Genomic DNA, 25,603 nt, shown 5'->3' with positions numbered 1-25,603 from the left:
TGTAGGGTAGACTATTCTGACTTGAAGTCCAATATAGATCTATGAAGAGTGTAATTATGTAAATATATGTATTTGGTGGAATAAAAGAAGTTCGTGTGTAACAGTCTCTAAGCCAAAAAGAATGGAGACATGACGCCAATGATGAGAAGCTTCTCTTCGCATTCTCCTTAAATTTTTACTGAATATAATATCTTATTTTTCACAAAATCATAACAGATCATGCATGTTAGACCATGTAATAGCTATATCACATGCATGCCTGAATTTAGGACACAGACACCTGCTGTACAGTGTCTCACTTCCAGTTCACTGTGGTATCATAGGTCAAACTTGCTGGAGGGGCAGACTTGAGACATCTCTAAAACTGCCATCTTCTCTTTTACCTCAAATCAATCAAACGCTTGTCTTACAAAGAAATCTATTGCTGTTGAACTATGAAATTGGTATTTTCTCCACTGAAAATAAGAGAAGAAAAAACCCAATGTTTAGAATAAAATTACAGAATGGTCTAGACTGGAAGGTACCTTTAAAGACCATTTGGTCCAACTCTCCTACCATGTGGAGGGAAATCTTGCATTAAGGTTGTTCAAAGCCCTGTCCAATCTGACTTTGAATGCTTCCAGATGGGACACTCACAACTTCTCTGGGCAACCTGTTCTATTGCCTGGACATCTCCTTGTAAAAAACATCTTCCTCATATCCAATCTAATTCTGACCTCTCTTTTCAGTAAGTTCTAATATTTTCCTATTTTTTGTTATCAACAGTTGAGAAAAAATAAATAGAACTTCTGCACACAAAAAAATGTAAACATCATTTTCAACTTGTGTAAAGGTAACTTATAAACATTTTGTTTAATCTTTTTAATGTCAATTTATTTAAAATATTTTTACATATTCAGTTTAAACTCTTATCAATAGCCATGAAGAGTCCTCTGATACCCAACCATTCTAATGCTCTCGTCCCAAGTTGGGCACAAAAATATTATGGGAGTCAGCTGAGGTTTCTCTTCCTTTGTTTCAAAATGCAGTCATTTTATCAGAGTAGAAAATCAGGGTGGTCAGACATGATTTACTTCTGATAAAACAACTTCATGATTTTCCCAGGGAATGCAGTAAAATTTATAAGCCTGTAGTTCCTTGGGTTGACCTCCAGGCTTTTCTTTTTTTCCAGTCATCAGGTACCTGCCCAGATTTCCATGGTGTTCCAAAGATGATACAGAGCATCCTTGCGTTTCTTAACTCTCTTGGTTACTGCCTACAAGGTCCCAAGGATGTGTATGGGTAAATTTGTCCTTTGCAACTGTCCCTGTTTCCACTCCTGGTATACTGTCTTTCTGGACTGGAGCTCTCATGAGCTCTCAGTTCAGCCAAGCCAGTCTCCTGGTCTGTCTCCTTCCTTTCCTTCTGTCTCCTTCCTTTCCTGAGTATCACAAAAAACTTTTCATGCTGGAAAGATACTTTCCTTAACCTTAACAGCTTCCTGAATAAACCAAAATATGTTCAGTTAAAGTCCAAGTTGGTACTCTGCTACTGTCCTTCCCTACTCTATTCAGGATACTGAACACCACAGTTTCATGGTGATTGCAGCCAAAGCTACTGCTGACAGACATATCCCTAGGAAGTTCTTGTTACTGAATATCAGTTCTATCTGCGAGTCATCTCTTAGCTGGTCCATTTGGCTCCTGTACCAAGAAGCTGACACGCTTTGGAAGTCTTGCTTGCATTTTGCTGTGTTGCCCTTTCAGCAGATAGAAGGGAGTTTAAACTCTCCTATACGTGCCAGGGTCTGTGATACAGAGACTTTCTCTAGTTATTTAAAGAAGATTTTGTTGGCTTTCTGACTGTGATCAGGTGATCTGGAATGATTTCTGACCACGATGTCATGCTCACTGACCTCTCCTTTAATTACAGGTTACCATGCGCTGTCAATCAGCCTGTTGTCTGATGTAGTCAAGAGCTACATACCTTCAAGCTGCTTCAACATAAAGGGCAGCCTCTCCTCTGCTTATTCCTTGCCTGCCCTTCTTGAAGAGTCTGTATCAATGCACTGTAGCACTCAAATTATGGAGCTATTCCACCACATCTCAGTTATTGCATCATGATAATACCACAATTCAACATCCCCACATGAAGCTTGTAAAGATAAAATACCCTCTCCAGGAGATTTATGGCAAGGAGATTACAGCTTGTTTCACTTAAGAAAGCTTTTCCTGCACCTTTCTCAAAGATAGTTTGGATGTTTTCTCCCCCTGCATTCCAGAAGAGGCTTTCAGGCTCTCTCTCTGGTATGAGGAAGGATAAACACTCACAGACATGTTAGGGCCCTCCGCATTTGGGGAGGGCTAGAAGGGGCCAGCGAAATAAAGCCCTGAGGAGAACAGGAGGTGTGTCCTTCTCAGGCCTGGTGTTCAAAGCACCGTTATGATTTTCTTCATTAAGTCTAGTGTTCTCAAGTTTGGAATAAATTTCCTTCCACTGCATGGCATTTCGGGGGGAGCTGTGTGTTATCTTAACTCACAAAGCTTTAGTTCTTCCTGCTCTTTTCCAAGGCCATATATGGTTGTGTATATTTCGGGCGGGCTCATTTTGCCCTGGTTTACTGTTCCTGGAGCATATCTTGTTCTTGTCACCTTGCACCCTTTGCTCTGCACCCCTGTCCATTGCTTCCACACTTAAATGGGCTGTAATTGCCCTCCACCACTGGATGTAGTCAGAAGCTTTCTTCACCAGGTTTGTCAGCTTGTTGGCAAAGGCCTGTAGGTCTTTACCCATCAGTCCTCAAATTTGGACCACTTTTACTGTAGCCTTATTAAAAAACAGAATGAAAACATGGCATATTGTACAGAAAGAATTCCTTTGAAATCATAAAGAAAGTCCTTTCATGTGTAGAAGCAGTAAAATCACATTCGCAAAACTAATAGTAATCCAGCTATTGAAGTAAATAAAACTGAAAAACATGGTCAAAGTTGAAAATTAAAAAGCACTAAAAGATACACAGGGCCAACAAACAAGATTTTACCAACTGCAACAGTTTTTGATAAATCTCTAGCCTAAGTAAAGGGGAACTTTTATTTTTGTAATATATTGCATCTTAAAAATGAATTCAGTTTTTATTGATTTTTAAAGTAACACTTGCAAGTATGAAGGTAATAGCTTTTTGATTGATTCAGTCAGAATGAGTTAGGCTTTATGAATAAAGGGGAAATTAATCAGTAAGGGTTGATTTAGGGCCTCTTTCATAATATGGATTTCCATTTTTGTGTGTCATTGTTCTGTTGTTAAAAACCTGATGGACTGTTTGCACTGAGGTAAATGATTAAATGTCTGTAACTGGGAGTGACTGAAAAGTGAGGCCATCTTACAAGAATTAAAGCCTTCCTGAAATTAAATGCAACAATCAAACCTAGCTAAGAAAGTCTGTAGGAACCTAAAAAATCAACAAGCAGAAATGGAAGCATTTTCCATTCTAGGCAAAGCAGCTCAGAAAAGAGAACTATTTCAGAAATTGACTTTCAGCAAGTCATAGATGAGCACAAAGACACACCATGAGACTTTTCTGGACAAGTCTTCACTCTTTCCTGTGTTTCAAAGGGGAAAAGTCATGAATAGCATGCACCTCACCAGTGTACCATAAGAAAAGTATAAAAAAGGCAGAGAGAACCCTGTGTAGTTCTTCACAGCCTGAAAGAACATATTCCTTCAGGCAATCACACATGCAAAAAATGAACACGGAAGATAAATGCCAAGTTTATAATCACTCATATTTGGCACCACAGATGGCCTATTTAAAAGCAGTTTTGGGTTAAAATAAGAGAATGATTTCCAGATGTTTATAAAAGAAAAGAATACTTAGAGCTTTTTCTTTTAAAAAAGCTTGAATATATTTGCATTTTCAAGGTAGCATTAAAGACACTACTGTTATAAAACAGTAAGACAAATGGTACAAGATTCTTTGCTTCTAAATGCACTGCAATGGATGCATAGCCAACAATAAAATTACTATAACCGCTTTCCAAAAAAAACCAAGAAATTTATGAAGACTTTGGTTTGCTTTATTCTATCCCACCAGTATTTTATAAATCTTGTTCCAGCCAGCTAAGCTAGTTAGAAAAAAAACCTACGTATGGACTGTATTATGGACGGAAATACAAAAGTTAGAGAGTGCTCGTGGGTGAGTCAGAGGAATCAGTTAAGGGTCCAAAAAAGTTTTCGCCAAATAACTGCAGATCTCTGCTATTTTGGCAAACTGTGTCATTAGGAGAGATCAGCTCAGAAACAGTCTTTCAAAGCCTAAGGGATCTTCGAAACTTGCAATCAAAGAGTATTGATGGTAAACTGCCAGCTAGCTATGCTCTTTGGACAGGTGTTCTTCTTCCCACCTCTCAATATTCTCTCCCCTTTGTTCCTCATGTCTTTATGCTGTGCAGTACTCCACAGACAGTAGTCTTTATTGGGAGCATCACGGCGTTATCCTTGCAGACTGCTCTGCAAGTTGCCACTGATGCTGATATCTTGGTTAGTTTACATTACACCTCAATATTTGCTATCACTTGGTTTCCCATTAACAACTTATGTAACCTGAAACCTATATTTTGGGTGCTTTTTATCAAAAGAGCATAAAAACAGTGCTAAAAATAATAGAAAAATGGCATGACAAGAATCAAATTCTCTTATTTTGCTGAAGTAGATGTACATGTTATGAAAATCTGGGAGCATGAAGTATTGAATTAATGATTCTTCAGATTGAATACTTTCAAAGGTCTTTTAATAGTAGCTTCACTCTCATGCTTATTTTCTAGTGTTCATTTTACTCTGTTTTTTTTCTTGCTAATACAGCAACAGTGTTCTCTGTGGCCACTGAAATAAAGGGTTTTTAAGACAAAATTTTTTTATATATAGTTCTAGGAGAGAACTGGGCTATAAACATTTGGTAATGCATTTTTTTGCCTCTTCATGTCAGATAGCATATTGCAGACAACTGTTATACTAAACACATCTTGAGGACACTTTTCAGTATCTTCTGTTACTAATGCACTGGAAATGGGATACTTTTATTTTCTCCTTGGAGAGAAAGGAGTGTAATGGACTGGAGAGGTGAAGCTGCCATTGTTATGAACGGTTTATTAGTTTTGGAGTTTAACGATTGAAGACTGACCTTGATATTTTCCTCTTTGAAGGCATAGTATCTATATGCACTATTTCCAAAATATTTATATATATATATTTTTAATAAGTTGCATTTAGTGTTGAAGTACGTGTTATTTATTGTCCAAGTGTGTGGATTCATTTCTAGTAATACAGTGCAATTAAACATGCTGCCAAGATATGTCTATATGAACCCATGAACTCACAGCAATACCAAAATATATATCACAGTTACATAATTTACTTTTATGCTATTACAAAAACAAAACAAAACAAAACAAAACAAAACAAAACACAACAAAGACATAGCAATAGTAAAATGCAATGATTTTTGGTGAGAACATTTTATATTTAAACTGAAGAACTTCCTTATAACAATACAGCCACACTGTCATAGGACTGTACAATCAATGGCAATTGAGGAGGACTGAAAATTGGCTGGCCAGGAACAAAGAGCAGGGATCAGTGGCACAAAGTATAGTTGGAGGCCAATATCTAGTGCTATAACCCAGGGATCAGTACCAAATCCAGTCCTGCTTAACATCTTCATTCATGATTTGGATGATGGGGCAGTGTGTACCCTCAGCAAGGATGCTGATGACACTAAACAGGGAGGACAGGCTGATATGACAGAGGGTTTTGCTGCCATTCAGAGGGTTCTCTCAATAGGCTGGAGAAACAGTCTGATGGAAACCTCATGAAGTTCAGCAAAGTGCAAAGTACTGCACCTGGGGAAGAATAATTCCAGGCACCAGTACAGGCTGCGGACTGCACAGCTGGAAAGCAGTTTGGTAGAAAAGGACCTGAGGGTACTGGTGGACACCAAGTGGAACTTGAGCCAATGATCCTGTGGCAAAGGCCACCAACAGTCTCCTGGGCTACTTTACAAGTGATGTCATCAGGTCGGAGTAGGTCATCCTTCTCCTCTATTTAACACAGGTGAGGTGACACTTGGAGTATTGGGTTCAGTTCAGGGCACCACAGTACAAAAGAAAGAGGAAGCTACTGAAGAGAATCCAGCGAAGGGGCACTAAGGTAATTAACTGAGTGGACTATCTTGTAAGGAGAGGCTATGAGAGCTGAGGCTGAGGGTATCTCATAAATGTATACAAATATCTGAAGTGAGGGTGTAAAGAATAGGTTACCAGGCTCTTTTTGATGGTGCCCAGTGGCAGGACTGGAAGCAATGGCACACTCTGAAACATGAGGTCCTCTCTGAACATCCAGAAACACTTTTTTCCTGTGAGGGTGAGCACACACTGGCACAGATTGCCCGAAGTGGTTGCGGAGTCTCCATATTGGAGGTATTCTAAAGCTTTTTCTGGGCAAATCACTCTGGGTGGCCCTGCTTGAGCAGAGGGGTTCGGCCATATGAACTCAAAAGGACCTTTTCACTCTCTGTGGAAGGGTCTGTGATTCTGTGATAATTTGTGTTTCTGTGATAATTTGTCTTCAGGTTCCTCTGTTTTTAGTCTGAGTTCCTCTTGAATTGTGCATATTGCTGTGCAGTTGCAATACTGTTTGCAGGATGGTTGTGTTAAGCAAGAGCCCATTTTTAGCTCTCATAGTTTTCTTTTATTGTAACTTTTCTTGAGTCCAATCCAATATTATCTCACTAGTGTCTGTATGCCCCCCTTAAATAAATAGCAGGGTAGAAAAATCAAGGTTTATCTGTTTTCTAGTCAACATTGTCATCGCTTCATTTACTTTTATGTTAATAGAGTAACTGTTCTCCAGATTATAATACCATCCATACCAAAAGCCCCAACAGAAATTCAAAGTGCAGAAAGACATAATTCACAACACAAGGAGACTTATTACGCAAAACAGTATCTCAGAACAACAAAGAATGCAAAGGAAGGAAATAGAACTATTAATATAAATCATTATGGAGTAAACACCATATACACGGTACTTAAAGAACCAAGCTTAAATTGAATATATGTCAAAAGAGAGCAAAATTTAAAAGACAATAAACATCACAAACAATTAGGAACCCCTAATTTCCCATCTCTCAGATCATGTTAAGAAAACTGTCCTTTTTTGCTTCTTTCTATCCCACACACTATGTTGTCTTACTGAATACACTTCAATTTCTGATTTTTATGAAAGTTTGAATTAAAGAAAAATGCTGATTTTGTTTTTGACAGTAGACAACTGTCATAAACAGGAAACAGTGTGCCTTTTCATAAACAGTGGTTTCATATTCAAAATTTTAAAGACAAAAAACTATACAAACTGAATTATAATAACTAACTGGTATTAAATGGAAGTAGCAAATAAAATATTATTTCTTAAGAAAAAATAGAATAAATGAAGTATGATTACATAGATCCATCTAAGTAATTTTGATTCCAACACAGATAACAGTATGTGCAAGATAATCAGCACTTATTGAAAAAACTATTAAAGAACAAAGTTTTAATTTTTATTCCTTTATTTTAGATTCAGGGGTTCTCATGAGAATAGTGTGCAAAACCAGTCATTTTAAGCTATGTTAATTTTACAAATCAGTATCTTGGTAACCCTCAGTGGCAAAGGGATTACTCAATGAAGTTCTTGCATTTTTTTAAGCAAAAAAAGTTCACCAGCAGTTTGAAAAAAAACACTCAAAAATATTTTTGGCAAAAATAGTCAATATTTATAAATGCAGATAATTTTTATGTAAATCTATGACTAAGGGAAAACTGTCACTAAATCAAAACAAAGAATACTACTAAGTATTTTTTCGTGATAGTATTCACAATAATAATTGGATGAACTTCCAACAGTTGATTAAAAAAACTTATTTCAGAATTGTCATTTAAATATTTTTTCTGTAAAAGTAAATTCATAATAAGTAACATTATGCTAGCTTTTGAAAAATTGAATATGGACGGCAGGAGTTCTGGAACACATGCAGATGATCAATATGATCTGGCAATGCTCAGTTTATTATTTAAATGAGTTAACTTTTATACAGTTTAGTTTTTTCCGGGTACGTGCTTACAACAAGGTGATTGGATAGCTCAGTCTGTGCACGAGTCTCATGCCTTCACTTCATTGGTTCTGGTGCTCTGTCCACGTGCTCTGACATCACTCGTGCCACCCAAAGTCCCTCTTATCAATCCGCCTTTAGGGGCTTTCCGAGATTCTCCAGGTGTCCCTTTATCTCTAGTTTTCCCACAACTTTCAACTATAAACACAGGATTTTCTCATACCTCACAACTATAAACATAAAGTATTCATACAGCTAACAATTATAAACTCACATAATTTCACACAGTCTGCAAGTATAAACACAGTGTTTTTCACACAGCTTGCAACAAGCTCCAAAGTTATGTCAAATGAGGCCTAGTGCTCTTTAGAAACATGGATTATTCATAATGTGTCCATTTTCCTGCAAATATCCCACAACTGCAAACCAGATTTACGTTAAACATAATACATTAAAAAATAAAGCAATCAGTGAATGCCATAGGTAATGGATGTAGATACTGTAATTAATCCATTTTGTTATTATTAAACTTTATACTTGAATAGGGGAGAGAAAGACAAACCTTTGATCAAGTCTGATAAGAATGAAAAAGACTAAAGTGATAAATACTTAAATATCTTGTTCAAAGCCTACTTGCATTTTTTCACAACTCAAAACTGCTTAACCAAACAATTAAGTTTTGGAAAGTACCTTGGGAGTCTAATAATTTTTTTTTTGGAGGTTAATTTTATTTCTATAAAGAAGAAAAAAAGATAATTTTTATTTAGAACCCTTTAGACAGTATCCAGCTAGGAAATAATATATATTGGCTTACCAAGACATGGCACAAAAGCAAGACTAATTTTTTTCTTTTTCTTTTTGAAAAGTCTCACGTCATCTACAAGAGTTTTACAAAAAATATGGCTCAAATTTCACCACTTCTACAGTTAAAAATCTTCATGGCCACAAGGATGGCAAAAGATATTAAATGTTCAAAAATGCTTTTATGAGATATTTCTGATTGCAAATATTTCCTATTAAAAGTTCAGTGTAGGGAGAAAGAGTTCCTTATGGTTCAATTCTACCCTTTTTACCTATGTAATTGTGAAATTACATGTAGAAATATCAATATAGCAGAAAATGGCTAAAATAAATCTACACAACTATTCAAGAGTCAGCAGATACTCAATTTTAATAAAAACTTTTTATATATTTTAGGGAGTTGTGTGGAGTTTGGGCAATATTCTGAGCCTTTAGTTCTACTGAGTTTACTGATAGTAAGATTATTGATTCTGTCAAGGTAATAAAGTCTGAAATAAAATCAGTTCATCAACAGCATCTCAGAAACATTCAATAGAATGTGGAAGATACTACTACGGTAATTTTTAAAGTAGTGCTGCTTTGGCTAAGTCCTAGCTATTATTATCTTCTTGGTTTCATTAAAAGCTCATCAAAAGAATGCAATCATCACTTCCTCAGTTTAAAAAAATAAAATAAAAAGGAGCATTTTTTTCATGCTAATACTGGAAAAGCCGATAAAAGATTTTTATTCTATTATTTTGAGGAAGCAGCCTATCATAAACAACTTTAGGATAGAAAAAACAACATTGTAATATTTATACATGGTTTGGCAATATTTAAATATTTAAGTGAAGCAGAAATAACCGAAAATATAAATTCACACCCCCATCTTTTCTCTGTAATAATAAGAAATGCTAAACTTAAACATAAAATCTGAAAAGCAATTAGGAAATGTTGAATGTAATATTGTAGTGCAAACAGATTCATTAATTAACAGCTAATATATTTACCCAAGTTTCACCAATCACATCAAAATATACTATTATATTAATAATAATATTATTCAAGCATTTATAGAATAAGGTATAAAAAAACCTATAAGGATTAGCATATAGAATTGCTAGAAAAAAATAGTGTCATTTTTACATGGTTTGTAATTCTAGAAGAATCTATAAACTTGAGGTAGCTTTAAAAACAAAAACAGTGTAGTTCCAAGCTTCCCCGGGTGCACATCTCACCATATATAATTACTATATTGAAAATAACTGGGAAGATGATGAATGTGTGATAAGAATCTGTTCCTGGACCTACAGCTGTGCAAAAAATAATAAGACTACATTGAGTCCAAATTACTGGGAAATGTAGGTGGCTCAAATCCATCTTTTCATCAGTTACCAGGCTCAGGTTTCCTCATATGCCTCTACCTGATGGACATTAACTTCATAGAATTTCTTAATTCTAAATGGAAGCCTGTCCAGCACAAGCTCTTGTTTCACATTTTTATATTTCATCCTATTTCTACTATTGTGGCTTTTAATCGTTTCTATATGATCTGACTTTTCTTCAGATTGCCAAATGTTGTCATTTCCAAATTTGTAAAACACTCCCTTTTAAGCCAAGCTCATTTAATACCGGCTGCAGTCTTTGAGGAACTATCCTAGCGATCTTCCTCCAGTCTAATAACTGCTCTTTAAACACAGATGGTGACTTCCTTTTTCTATTTTTTTTCTTTTTAACTGAATTTCTTAACTACAAACTCTATAATCCCTCTTCTTCCAACTAAGTCTAACTTAATTCATACAACATTTTAGTGACCGTCTTACTGATACACAGAAATTTTTCTACGATACTCCTTCAATCAAAGATTCTACAACACAATGTTTGCGTGGTATATTATATTGCTCTGTCACAGGCTCTCTTTAAACACATGTTGTCTCTTAGCACATTTTCTGCTTTCCCCCTCCTCATCTTTTCCTAAATTGTGTCGTGGTGGTGTGTTCCATCTTTTAGGTATACAAAAGCCTGAACTGAGGCTTCTAATCTGTTATTTATCTTGATCATTACATTTCATTTCCATGACCTCATTCCCATTCACTGCTCTTTAGATTCCCTATTCACCATCACCTTTGTTAGTGGAATGTCCGTACTGAAGCTCAGTTCTCTCAAACAGGCTCTTTACTAATCTTTACTAATCTTTTACTGTTTGTTTTACTATTGTCTGTGTGTTTAAGTCAGCTTGCCTTCTAGAAGTTCCATGTAATCCCTGCACTTTCTAAAAATCGCCTTCCATCAGGTCTCTTATTTCCAATAGACATTTACATTTGTATTTATCCATTTTGATTTGGATCCTCACTTTGTTATTTTATTTTTTCCTCTTGTTTCTTGACATTTAAATGAGAGTTTCTACAGTTCAGATACATTTTGTATTCAAAATCATTAACTTAGCAGAGTTACTCTCATATTTCTAATGTCATACTGCAAACAGATCACAGCTGTTTAAAAGCAATCCTCTCCTACCTATTTGCTGCTTTGAATCACCCAAACCAACTGTAGAAACCCTCCAAAAACATGTATGAGGAAAAGAGCACTGAGATGTCTGGCAGATGGGAATCCCTAAGATTGGTATTTCTGCTAAAGTTTTGTGTCATGAAAATTATCCTGACTTAATTATTTACGTTCAAATTACTCCCAAGAAATTAACTTATCAGAGGGTTTTAATGAAGTTTACATGTCTGGGGAACTGCCAATAGGTTTTAGAAACCTACAGGATTTTTTGTGGTGCTGAAAAACAGTCAATCTGTTCTTGAAAGACAGCTGCCTTAGGTCCACAGGAACAGATGCAAACAGAATTCAGTGTTGTCCACAATGAATGAGATTCTGTTTCCTTGGTCAAATGTATCTAAGAAAGAGATCTCAGTTTAGACTGTAGTCATTCTAGGATGACATTCTAGAGTATGATTTACACCACCTCAAGCCTGAACTGCTCCTAGAGGTGTCTTTTTCTTTCTTATAGAGAAAGTCTCGCCACCAGTTTAAATGATTCAAGATTTAAATCACTCAAGGTCTGAGCCCAGGCTACAACTTTGCTTCCAATATCAAAGTAACGATAGCTATTCATGTTATTTTGTATTTCTCTAGAAATACACACAATATCAATATACTATTTTCCTATCCTGAAGGAACTTGCATATTTCACACCCTGAATAATGGAACTGTCATACAAGCTAGAGAACAATAAAGGCAAGACTCAAAAATAATCACTGTAGCGTTTGAAACTACTTCTTATTTTAAATGCATTGGCAAACAAAAGAGAGAGGGAGAGGAGGGGGAAAAGAGAAAGAAGTTGAGCAGCATCAAAACCAAGGAATTTTATAAAATTAAATCTTCACCTGAGCCACTCATTCCTGTAACATATAGAAGTACAGAGGAAAAGTGCAGTCTCAGGGTGTACAGAACACATTCCCTGTTGATCTATAATACCAGAATATCTTACAGAAAATGGTTTTGCAAGTAATCAGATGAGGGTTTACTTACAAATATTAGAAATATTTTATAGCAATGAAATAATTTTCTGTATTTTATGTTGCTGCTCCATGTAAGTGAACTCATTTCTTATATTCAAAAAATTGTCTAAAACATTTTAAAAAGTATCACAAGACAAATCCTCTAAATTTCTCTACTGTGATCAGAATACAGAAAGTAAATACACCCCAGTGAATCCTGCTCCCAAAACAGTCCTCTTCCATTTTCTCAGAATATTTGCAGTCTTATTTAGACAAAGGACAGTAAAATTAAATTATTTGGTAGCAGCAACAACAACAAAACTGATGTGACATGAATCATCAGCAGTAAAAATTCTAAAGTATTTTCTCAAAATTTTTTAAGGGTTTTTGCTACAAATAACATCTAAGACCACTAAAGATGAAAAAGAATGTAATCCAGTTGCTTCACTTTTTATTTATTAATTATTTTTTTGCAGAACTTTATGCCCAAATACATTTCCTCTCATTTCTTAAAAAAGGCAACTTTTACTTCTCCATTGCCCCTACTTCCAAAATAATCTGAGCCAGAAGGGTGCTCTGAGGTAATTGCCCATTAGTGCCAGAGGGGAAGCTGCATTTCATCCCAATGATGATCCTCTTCCAGCAAGAGCCTGCTTATAGTAGGAAGGATGAGGAGTAATGGGATTTGCTAAGATGAGACCTGGTCGTGACTGGAGTACAGGGGGTGTGGGATAGCTCTGAATAACACTTCTGGGAGACAATGTGGAATTGTCATTGGAGGTAATGCTATCCACTCTTACATTAGGCTAAAGTAAAATATAAGGTGGAAAATTTTATACTGATGCCTTAAAATCTATAAGTTTTAGTATAGCTTATTAGGACATTCAGACTGCTTTGTATAAGATTTCTAAAAATGCTGTTTAATTCTTTGTTAAGAATTTCAACAGATGAGGGATTTTAACGAGGTGGAGAGTTCTCTATCTATCAAAATTTACTAAGAAAGAGAAATAAGACTTAATATAAGTAATCAAAGCTGCTCAGAAGCCTTGAAACTATTCCAAAAGGCATGATACTGGGTCAGAGGAGATGAGGAAGAGGAAAACATGATGAAGATAAGGGGTCTTTCAGACTCAAATTTGGGAGGCATGTTGAGGGTGGTATTAAGGGAGGGATGGTTTTGGAAGTGGGTGTAACAGTATTAGGTAATGCTTTGAATTATTAATTAAGTAACTAAATAAAAGCTAGAGGCTTTTGTAACTCTGCATACACACTTCTGAAGAAATTAGATTCTTGTGCATCCGATGTTGTAATAATAAAGGGAATGCTGCCTTCTAAAACTCACAAATTGAGTCTTAGGGGTTTTCTTTTATGACCCAGTTTTACTTGGGGCATAAGGAGACGGGCAAACGAAACTTGCTATATTCAAGGGACCTAGACAGTATGGTTAAGGGCCTGACATGCAGACTGGGCAGTTTAGAAATCTTCAAATATTAATTGGCAGGACACAAAAAGACCATTAAGCCATGAATAAATTGAAAATATTAACAATTCACAGCATATGAAAGAAAACTAGAACTCAGAAATTTAAAAGCACTGTAAGATATCCCTACAGCACATTCTGTGAATTTCATACACAACACTATTATATAGCATCAGATAATATATCCTAATGGAAAGCAATAATGTTAGTTAAAAAAAAAGAGAAGAATACAACTAAGAAAAATACAAATATTTGAAATCTTCCACTGAAAACCCATAGAAAGTTTGTGGGTTTATTCACATGGGCTTCAACTGAAAATTCTGGAACATTCAAGAAAATTCAGGCTACTTCTATTTTGAAATTAATAATCAAAACACACACAAAAAAAGAGAATTATACTGAGATGCAATTCATTATAAGATTAGGCTAAGATATGTAAATTTGTCAAAATTAAAAATCTTCAATTAAGTCTTTTAAAACTGAATATGGAATCAAAAATCAAAAGAATGGCTGAGGGGAGAAAGTTTTTAAGAGAAAATATTATACAAACATCAAATAAAAGATGAAATAGAATTTATATATTCACAGCTTCTTATTTGTTCATATTTTTCAATTATTAACATTTTCACTTAATTTTTTGTTTCTGTTAAATCATTTATTTCTAAATGGTTTTTTTTCCTTCAGGTTGAAAAACAGCATTAGGAAAGATTTGAAACAGAATTAAATAGGAAACATAAGAAGACAGTGAAAAATATATGAAGTTAAAACAATCTTTTCAATCAAAACTGTCATTTAAAACCAATACTTTTTTCTCTTTTAGAACTTCCAAATAAATGCTTTCTCAAAATCTCCCAAAACTGTAATTTTTATTATTTACTATGTTTTCATGCACCACTATTTCTTGATGAAACTTCTGTCGCACAAATGCTCCTAACTGAAGAGTTATCCTCCTAGATAGGAAGATACACATCTTTTTACTGAAAATAGTTATCTTAAAACTGTTTTATGAGGTGACCTCTTCACATATAAGCCCCCAAGACATATCAAACTGACTGTTATATTAGATTTAATTTTACTTACACCAAAACCACAAGTGTTTGTTTGCAACACCTCCAGAGTTTAACTACAGTTATCCAGGAGAAAATGACACCTAAATCTGACCAACCCAGTATTCCAGAACTGCAAAAGGAGGCAAGTCTGCTATTCAATTATTATAGTATGTTCTGGAAAGCATCTAAATAAATATGTCTGCACTTCACCAGCTAAATCCTAAATTTATGCTCTGATCTTAGCAAATTCCTCATAGAAGACTTCCTTAAAAGTGCTGAAAGAAAATCAAATATAACCAGTGATTTCTTGAAGGATCTGCAGAGAATGCCAGTATAATTCATATAAGCAATAAAAAAAAACACTCTTAATATTACATGTAGTAACTAAAGAAATCACACTACATTACCTGGCTATGGTGAAGCCTTTCAGTTGTTTAAGTAAGATACGTAATAATTTTTGGATAAGAACAAGTATAATGGTACACGTAGATTTATACAAAACCAACCAAAAAAGCTCTGGAGATAACATTTAAGCTTTTAGGAAGAAAACTGAAGACCAAGCCCTCCAAGTAGCATTTACTGACGTACTTTCAGTATCACAAGTGGCTCCAAAAACAGAAGTAGAGGCAAAATTTTAATCTACAATTGAAGAAATAGTGCAAGTAAAAAAAAATCTGATCAATCAAGAACAGTAGACACTAGAAATTAAGAGAGCCGTTACAGAAGGGACTAATTGCAGCTGAACTGTAAGGGAACCAGATGGCTGGCACTTCAAACAAGGCTTCAAATAGGTTGTAAAGGAGTTCCTAAACAGAAGAATGGGGAAAAGCTGACAGCTATGATAAAATATGTACTGGATACATAGCACTGAACTGTGGCATGGACTTGTAGATGTTTGGAGAAGGACTTGTAGTAAATGAAAACATAGAGAACAATAGTCAAATGGAAAGCGGAGAAAAACAGATGAAATGGATCAAGTTATTAAAACAAATAAAAACCCTTTCTAAAGGGTTTCCATGAAACTATTGAATGCCATGCTCCATGGTTATGATGCTACCTATCTGTTCAAAATCAGTATGGGACTTACTTGGACAGCAGATTGTTACATCTCTGCATATTACAAGGGTGTTAAATCAGGGGATGAAGAAATAAAGAAAGTAATGGTGGATGGTTTTATGGTACAGGTCTGGTACAGAAGTTTGCATATTTTCACTAAAAAGTAATGTTGTTATATTTGTTGACCTATTATGCTTCAATTTTATGTTTGCACAGATCTGTGTGCTTTGACATTAAAGCTCAAATAGAACAAACTTAGCGTAGACCTGAGTAAATAGTTCTGTTGCAAGGCAGAGTCAGGGCAAAGCAGCTATGTGAAGATACAAATTACAGTTCAAGGTAACAGAATTTGAATTTTGCAACCTCTTTCAACTTTATTACTATGTTTTTATCATAGTCATTCATTATTTGCACTTTAAAATGCCTCCCTATCTCCCATCACAACCACGGCTTAAGTTTTCACAGAGGCTATAATACACTTCTCTCCTGCTTTCCTGTATGACTAGTCACTAGCTAACAGTAAGACCTTAATTCAGATATTTAAAACTAATTCTTGCTGTTTATAGTCATGACTGACTGGGAAGCAACATTCCTGTATTTGAGCTGTTTTATCATTGTCCCAGGCCTGCATGTCAATGGGAAGCACAGAAGGGCGCATGCCCATTAAAATAAATGCTGAATATGACAGGAAAATATTTTACAGAATGAGGTGAAAGCTATGTGATTCTTTCAAAGAGGAAGAGGAACTGGGAAGGGTCAGGAAACAAAAACAAGAAGCTGACGAGGGGAAACTGGACCTGGTAAAATAGTATTTAAAGGACTAAGGGTAGGACACCTCTCTTCACTGAAAATATACATCCATTAACAGGCAGAAAAGAAATGAAAAAAAAAAATCTAAAATTAGCTTACAGTACTTTTATCAGCAAAAGCCTTTAGTCCCCACAAAATTCCTTTTTGTCATTTGCACAGCTTGGATTATAGGCCAGTGTACCAATAAGTAGATTTATACAGTAATCACATGTCAAGTAACACTAGATGTTGGATAGTGATTACTTTTAACGATTTGGCTCAATTGAAGCAACAAGCAAGTTACAAGACGAGAAGCATCTAATCAAATTTTATCATACATGAAAAACTGTGGTCTATATATTGTGCTTAGGAATTTAGAGATAAGAAGATTGATTTAGGGTTCTCTTTAGACATCCATTTCATTGTCTATTGCTTGAGGGTATTTTTTATCCTACAGCTGTTTACATCTACAGCTGTTTACAACTGTTTACAGCTGTTTACATCAATGCAGTGAGACAGTCTATAGATCAAACTGAATGACTCACCGGGGCCAAAAAAAAAGCCCAGAGAAAAGAGGAAGTAGAGGTGCTTCATCCAAATCCCATTTCCAGAACAGCACTTCCTACGATTATCAACAGTTCCAGAGTAGGAAGGAGAAAGAGGTGTCTCCATTTTCTCTACAAAGTATGACCTACAGAGATGGACCTTTGCAAACAACTTAGGATGGGTCTTTGACAGCAGAATGCCTAGATCTTCTCCAAAACTTTCATCTGTCTGTTTTTTATTTATTGGAAAGAGACAAGGGTTAAGAAGGCAAAACACAGCATTAAGTAACTGGTAACTATGCTGGTTTTAAGTCAACAAATAAGACAATATTACTTTTAAGATGTAAGGTCTTGAAAAGTCATTTAAATAAATGAATGCATTAAACAATATAAATTAGACTGCACCATCTTTCTAATAAAGTATGTTAAGATTGGTCTGGTTTTTTAAAGACAAAATTTGAAAAATATTTTTCAAAAGTAATAACCTGTCTTGTAAAGAAATATATAAATGTCTATTTGTAGTGGGTTTCTGTGGCTGGGTTTGGTAGCAGAGGGGGCTACAGGGGTGGCTTCTGTTAAAAGTTGCTAGAAGCTTCCCCTATCCTGTGGAGCCAATGCCAGCTGGCTCCAGGATGGACTTCTGTCGCTGGCCAAGGCAGAGCGAATTAGAAATAATAGTAATGCCTCTGTGATAACATATTTAAGAATAAAAGATTGTAGCACAGAAGACAATTCCAGCCAGGGAGGAGTGGAGTGAGAACATGGGAATAACAATGTAGACACCAAGGTCAGTGCAGAAGGAGGGGCAGGAGATGTTCCAGGCACAGGAGCTGAGGCCCCTGCAGCCGGTGGTGCAGCCCATGGTGAAGCAGCTGTGCCCCTGCAGCCCATGAAGGACCATCAGAGTGCAGAGACCCACCTGCAGGCCATGGAGAAGCCCATGCTGGAGCAGGTGAATGCATGAAGGAGGCTGTGACCCCATTGGAGGCCCAGGATGGAGCAGGGTCCTGCCAGAGACCTGCATCTCATGGAGAGGGAAGCCCATGCTGGAGCAGGGTTTTCCTGTGTAGGACTTGTGGCCCCTGTGGGGGACCCACATCAATACAGCTCATTCATGAAGGACTGCACCCATGGAGTAGTGACCCATGGGTCAGTTTAGGAAGAACTGCTGCCTGAGGGATTGACTCATGCTGGAGAGGTCCATCAAGGACTGTTTCCCATGGGAGGGACCCCACGGGAGCAGGGGAAGGACTCCTCTCTCTGAGCAGTGGCAGAAACAACAACTAAGCTTAAACCCCATTCCCCGTCCCCCTGTACTGCTGGGGGGGAGAAGGGAGAAGATGGAAGGAAGGAGGGGTGGAGGGAAGGTGTTTTTAAGACTATTTTATTTCTCACTCTTTGGCTCTTATCCTGTTAGTAATAAATGTAAGTACTATCCCCACTTTGAGTCTTGTTTTGCCTGTGAAGGTAATCAGTAACTGACGTCTCCCAGCAGTTATCTCTACTCATGAATTCTTAGCTGTTTTTTCTCTCTCTCCTCTGTCCAGTTGCAGAGGGAGAGTGAGAGAGCAGCTTTAGTGGGTACCTGGTATCTGGCCAGGGTCAACCCACTACACTATTCAATCATATTGCTGTCAAATTTATGATTTGTTCTACATGTAATGTATTTTGACATTTTTTCTTCTATGAATGCATGTTTTATTATATGCTTATTTTAGAAGAAATATAGAATCAGCATATTTATCAGGCTTTTCTTTCATCGTTGTTGGGTTTTTTTGGCTTTGTTGTTTTTTTTTTGTTTTTTTTTTAATGTAGTAGTCAGTTAAATACAGAGAAGTGTAATATTTCTTTACTGAAGGGAACCTAAGAAACCTAACCACAAATCTAACACATAACCATATGCTGCCAGGATGTATTTGTATTTGCCTGTATTTTCTCTTGAAACAAAAACTGAATTAAAAATTGTATAGCACAGCTTTTTTTCTGGCACTTCTTTTAAGTCCACAGTGCTGAACAGCTTTGCTGTGACTTCATGCAGATTAAATACCTTTCCTTTGACACTGATTCTTCAACCATTTGCTGACTGATTCTCTCAAGACAAAACTAAGGTTGTGCTGATCAAAATTTGTGACCCTAATCTATATGGTGCAGTTTCAGATTCAGTTTGTAATCCACATAGATTTTACACACACACATTACAGGATTCAGAAGCAGTTCAATGCTCCATATTATGCTGTTTTCTACAATTTCCAACACTTGCAGATGAGTTCTTTAGGCAACAAACAGCCCTTATAGATAACATGATACTTCTGTTTATAAGATTTCAGAGCAACAGATTGCTTTCCAGACTGATATTTCTTGTGCCTGCTGAACACGTTGCTTATTTTACAAACTGACAAGGAGAACAAATTATGATGATGTCTGCAGCAAATGACTTGCTCTGTATTGCTGTCCACAGGTCACTGACTCAGAGGATTTCCCAGGACTGAGACTAAAACGAAATAGCCTGTCTCAAATAGGAACCATTCAACATGCTCAAAAAGGATGTATTACTTTTCAGGCCAGAAAGTCTGTGGACATCAACTGTTTTCCCTTCAGCAGTTAACCATTGAAATACCACTGCATTTCTTTTTTTTTTTTTTTTATTTCTATTTAGGATTTTGGTACCTGTTTTGTTTTAGATGTCACAGTTTTGCATAATGACTGTTGCACATATTTTTAGAAAGAATTCCCTAAAGAAGCCTGTTTCCCTCATGCTTTCTGTTTTGTAATTGTTGACAACCTTTTTTCATGGTCATAGCATTTAGGAAGACTGTTCCCATGTGTATTACCTGGTGTCCATAGAGATGGGTTCACACAGTATCATTTTAGAATCATAGAATAGTTTGGGTTGGAAGGGACCTTTAAACACCATCTAGTCAACCCCCCATTCCTCCAGTAGTGTTCTCTGCAGCTGTGGCACTTGGACTGACAAGAGGAAATGCATTCCCATTGTATCTATCAACAGTTTCAGAATTGTCATTATCTCTGAACAATTTCTGCTCCTGTACGTAATCCACAGCCAGCAAACTGAAGTGGGGACTGTCAGAGGCTGGATTTGTTTCTCACTGATCAATGGGTCAAATCAACAATTTTGCAATAAATACCATAGAATACTAATATAATTTTCTAAATCTATTAATGGGATATGTTTTACTGTTATAGACATATCACTGGCATTTTGGTTCACTGTCAACCTGACCTGTAAATGGAAACTACAGAATGAATAATGTTGTTTGCACTGCAAGTAGCTGAGGCTTGTATGTATCTCTACAAAGTCCAATTATTGCCCCACAGGAGGAAAAATGGATGTGGTTCTTCAGTCATAAGAAGAAAGACTCTTGCATGCTGAATTCCTAAACTCATTTCGAGTAGATTATACAGTAAGTGGCATGGTTGCCATTGCACAATTGATTCTCTAAATGGGAAGGCCAATAGCAAAAGTAATCCACAATACCACTCTTGAAAACAATCCACTATTGAAAGTATCCAGACATAAGTCAATTGCTAAACTGGTGTTCACTAAAAATTAAGTGCATTTTCTACACCACTTTTCTTCTCCCTCCTCACAAGACATCACAGAAGACAAATAAGTTATGTTGTCCAATTAAAATAGACATTTACAACTTCCGCCTTTAATAAAATTGAAATAAACAATAAATTTAAGCAGTTTTTTTCTTTTTAAAACAATAACAAAATGCATGCATACACCCCCCAAAAATCCCATGATATTTCGAATGAGAGATTCTCCAAAACCAGGTAGCTAGTTAAAAATTTGGCAATGTCAGACATTATGCAAGACGTCTGACATTATGCAATATTGCAACCATCTATACAACTAATGGGGTACCACCTCACTGCATAAGGAAGGGATTTTCTATTCTCTGATGAAATTATAAAAGAAAGCAAGTCCAGCCTTCATAAACGGTCTGCTATGCTTCTGTGGACCCCAACAAAGTTAATGAGAGGCTGAGCAAATACCACATCAGAGCCCTGAAACCCTCTTGAACTCTCTAGTCTGTCTCTGTTACGTATCTCTATATATATTCCTTCCTTTTCCTAAGTTGGGTAGGGGGACAAAACTTTCTTAGAGATATACAGCAAAAATGACAGGAAGTGTGAGAAAAAGTATTAAAAAAAAATAAAAATCCGTTTTTAAGAGAGTCAAGGAACAAAAATAAAAAATCATAAATAGGAAAAAATAACGTCCTTTCTACAGTTTTGCAAATAGTAAGGTAGGTCCAATTTTCAAAAGTAAGCATCACAAAATGTGATCATATTGTTTGTTATAGCTATAACTCTTCCAAAATCTTAAAACTCTCCTTCACTTAATATTGTACTGAAAAATGAGAAGGCAGAACAAGGTTCCGTTTTTGCTAAAAAGCCTGATACAAGCAAGTTTTACCAGCTATAACAGCAAAAAATTTAGGTGCAAAATAGACTTTTATAGAGAGCATCTGCACCATAACTGATACGTAGGTAAGTGTCAATGTTCACCTAAGTAGCTAGAAAAGGCTGTCTTATTTTCTGTGCCACTGTTCTCTGCACTAAGTGGATAAGAATTGACAGTATCATTCATTGATTGCATCAATGAATATGTTTTCTCACCGTGTACAGTGCAGGGCTTTATAAGAAATGGAATAAGCAAAAATAGTGAAAATACAAATGTTAGGGATTTTTTGTTTAATTAGCTCATAATTTATAAAAAATTGAACAATAAACTTAATTTCAGAAAGCTCTGTACATTGTATACTCTTTTTCATTTCAGCATGAATCTTATTTTAAAAAAGATACTTCAGAAAAATGATCATTTGTGCTAAATGAATGGGACTTTGATTAGACTTTAATAACTTTGGCAAGCTAGTTAGTGAAAAACAAAACAAACCAGGGAAAAGATTATTGGGATTTTAATTAAATTACTGATCAAAAAGACTATGTGGCTGGGGACTGTTCTTCTCAATATCTCCTAGGCAACAATGGGAGACACATGGACTAAATTTTAGGCCCTCCTAATCGCTATTCTCTTTTCTGCCTTCCACCTGTAAACCTTAAGACGGTTTGAGTTACACAGAATTTTCCAGGACATACAGTCATCTCAGAATGTTCATGTAACTTCTAGAGTTTTGACTTACAATACAGAAGGACCTTTGTGAGCAACAGAAAGGCTTTATACCTTCATTTTCATCACAGAACTGTGAAGAAAACCTTTCCACTCTCAAGACATACAAAAGCATCAGTGATCCTGCACTCTCTTGTGTATTTTTGATGTTGGAAGCTGAAGTATATTTTAAAGGGAGGAGGATGACACTCAGAAAATAATTTCCCACCTTATTTCTTTCTAACTGTTTAATATTTTTACAGAAATTATGCCAGTATCTTACCTGCAATGGCAATAATAAAGTATTTAACATATAACCAGCATCAGTTAGCAGTCAGAGACAGGTCATGGGTTGAGCCGCCCCCCCAGGGGGAAGCTGGAAGTGATTGATCCCAGTTGAGTTTCCACTGAGGGACCAATCAGAGCTGTGTTTTTGCCCCTGTGAAATTAGGATATTACAACAGCCGGAAGTTGTTGGCAGAGTGTGAGAGAGAGATTCGGAGCCTTGAGGTGAGAGGAGAGAGACCTGTGGGCCCCTTGCAGGGGGGCCAGGCCCTCTTCCCCCCTGGCTGGGCTGCAGGGGAGCTCGGGACAGTATATTAACTGGACTAGGTGCCTGTGGCCAAGGCTAGGGGGCTTTTTCCCCCCTCACTGCCCAGGAGAGGCAGTGGTGTGGACTTAAGGCCAGCCAGGGGGTTGGAGCTAACCCCTCCCTGGCAGGCAGGCTCGGTATTGGAGCCGAGCCACAGGTGGACTGAGGGGTGGTCCGGAGCCCGGAGAAGCATCTGCGATTATGCAGAGCTGTAAGAACTCCAGGCAGAGGAAAGACACCGAAGCAGTCTTGCTGCTACCCTTTTTCCCTCCCCCTACAGGTGGGGGAGAGGGAGTGACCTTGAGTTGAGGCTGAAAAAACAGAAGACGAGCCGAGAGGCTCAGAGGAGGCTCTACCCTCTCAGAGGAGGCTCTAAGTGAGGTTTGGGCAAGAGCAGCCGAAAACCAAAGGAGGAATGTGGGGGGAGGAATGCCTCCCTGTGACACATGGAAGCTGAAGCTGCAGCAGCTGAAACAGAGAGAAGCCAAACCAAGCAGGCTTTTCTGGGTAAAGACTTCTGGTGAAAACTATTTGGGGTAAAAAGACTGAGCAAAACCCAGAAACCTTGCAACCTGGAGAGGAAAGAGCTCTCTGGGAGGAACCTTCACGAACCATGGAGAAAGAACTCAAAGCTGACTCCCTGGACCTTCGAGATGAAGACCTGATGACGCAAGTGTTCCCTTGCAGCTCAGGAGGAGATCTCACCAGGAGCTGAGGGCTGGTGGGAGTGCAAAAAGACCCCTTCCCTGATACCCCAGTGAGAGAGAAACTTTAGCTATCACCCTGAAAACTTCTCCTGAACTGATGTGGGAGGGTCCAGGGGTGGTAGAAGTTCTGTTAATACTATGTATTTATTTGCTTTTCAGTATTTATTGTGTAAGCAATAAATTGTAATATAATTCCCTTCCCCCACGCTGAATTGTGCCTGTCTGAAAACTTCTCTTCCGTGTTGAGGTAAATTGTGGGGGGAGCTTGGAGACTGGATTTTTTAGGGTCAAACCCCCACAACAGTGTGACAAACCAGCTCTCAGTAGATGTGATTAAAGACAGGAACAGCTCACAAAACAAATATAGAACAGACTTCTCTGTCAAGTAGGAATACCATAAAATGACACTGTAATATTCTGCTATCATGCCTTGCCAAAGATGGAATTTATCCAAGGGTTTGATTTCAAAAAGGCAGTAAGATTGTATTAATTCCAGAAATAAAGAAAAAGAAAAAGAAAGAGAAAAAGAAAGAGAAAGAGAAAGAGAAAGAAAAAGAAAAAGAAAAAGAAAAAGAAAAAGAAAAAGAAAAAGAAAAAGAAAAAGAAAAAGAAAAAGAAAAAGAAAAAGAAAAAGAAAAAGAAAAAGAAAAAGAAAAAGAAAAAGAAAAAGAAAAAGAATCAACACATCACTGGGGAAAAAAAAATAATGCCATCAAGATAAACTGAGGTATTCTGTACCTGCAGGATTGTTCTAACTTTGGAAGAAACTAAAAAGTGAAAAAGGCAGTAAAAATAAAGTAAGCAAATTAACATTTAGATATGCATTTGTAACATGAAAAATGAAACAAACTTGTAAGGCAATCTTTCCTCTTGCAACAAAAATAATAAATAGGCAGTTTAGGAGTGAACACAGCTATACAATTCTAATACCAGTGAATGTTGAATGACTGCTGCACAAAGTGAGCTGAATTTTTACTTCACGATTACCTCTGCAGGATACCTGTTATTCAAAGGTGCAAACTGCAGGTTACACCACATCAACCAAAAACATTTAAGAAGAGAAAGTGAAAAAAAAAGGTCTGAAAGTGAGTCTCCAAAAGCATGTTACTGAAGAATGTATCAAACTAAGTGTCTGAGACTTTCAAATGCTGTACTCCTAATTCTGTACTCTGAATTCTCTCATTCCATTCAGTCATCAACAAAGTAATCAGAATGTCTGATTTGTGACTTTTATACAACTGTTTGAACTATTATAAGAGGCAGAGGGATTGTAACTATTGGATGTTTACCATAACACTAAACTAAGGAGGCACAAACTTGATATCAGCGGTGAAAGGGAAACACAACTGCAAGTGCCACATCTTGTGTATGAATAATTTAAAAATGTGGTTCTTTGTATGTGCAGATGAGGATTCAGGTAACATCACCATTTCCAATCTGTGCTTGAAAAGCTCTTACAAAAACACATATATGACCAGTAGTAAAGGAAAAATTAGACTGTCACCTACATTTAATGTCTTATGAGGTAGGGGCATTTACTCCTTTAAAGAATGCAAGCATCAATACTATCAGGGACAGTTCACAGTCCTTTGTGGAGAAAGTAAATATTATTTCATGCATATTAGCGTGCAGTCCAGTGGTCTAGCAGTATAATATGGGATCCTTTCTAAAGAAGTTCAGACACATCTGCACCACTGCACCTGGAAATTGGAAATAATTTATTTTGACAGAAGCATTAAAATTTCCAATATAGTCACTAGTGGTAGGTACCTATGGAGATCTCCAGAAGGAGATTTGGTCTGCCTAATTTAGAGAGTCAGACATAGGAGTATCTTCTGCTATG

At 36.7% G+C, this 25,603-nt stretch overlaps 1 protein-coding gene across 3 annotated transcripts in view; it reads right to left on the bottom strand.

The window, feature by feature from the left end:
- The window catches only part of GPC5 (glypican 5), a 398,962-nt gene that overhangs the window by 181,861 nt on the left and 191,498 nt on the right, over positions 1 to 25,603 (bottom strand). The window contains exon 7 of one of the 3 annotated variants that reach the window (XM_064645994.1): positions 5,476 to 14,835. The exons of the other annotated variants lie outside the window; for them this stretch is intronic. Coding sequence (XP_064502064.1) covers positions 14,770 to 14,835 — 66 coding nt within the window. The 3' untranslated portion in view covers positions 5,476 to 14,769. Of the gene's footprint in view, positions 1 to 5,475; positions 14,836 to 25,603 lie in introns of those variants that run through there. 3 annotated transcript variants of the gene reach the window in all.

This window comes from Pseudopipra pipra, chromosome 2 (genome assembly GCF_036250125.1).
Source record: "Pseudopipra pipra isolate bDixPip1 chromosome 2, bDixPip1.hap1, whole genome shotgun sequence".
NCBI lineage: Eukaryota > Metazoa > Chordata > Aves > Passeriformes > Pipridae > Pseudopipra > Pseudopipra pipra.
Note: the sequence above shows the minus strand (reverse complement) of the source record. Positions and strands in the feature narration are given on the sequence as shown.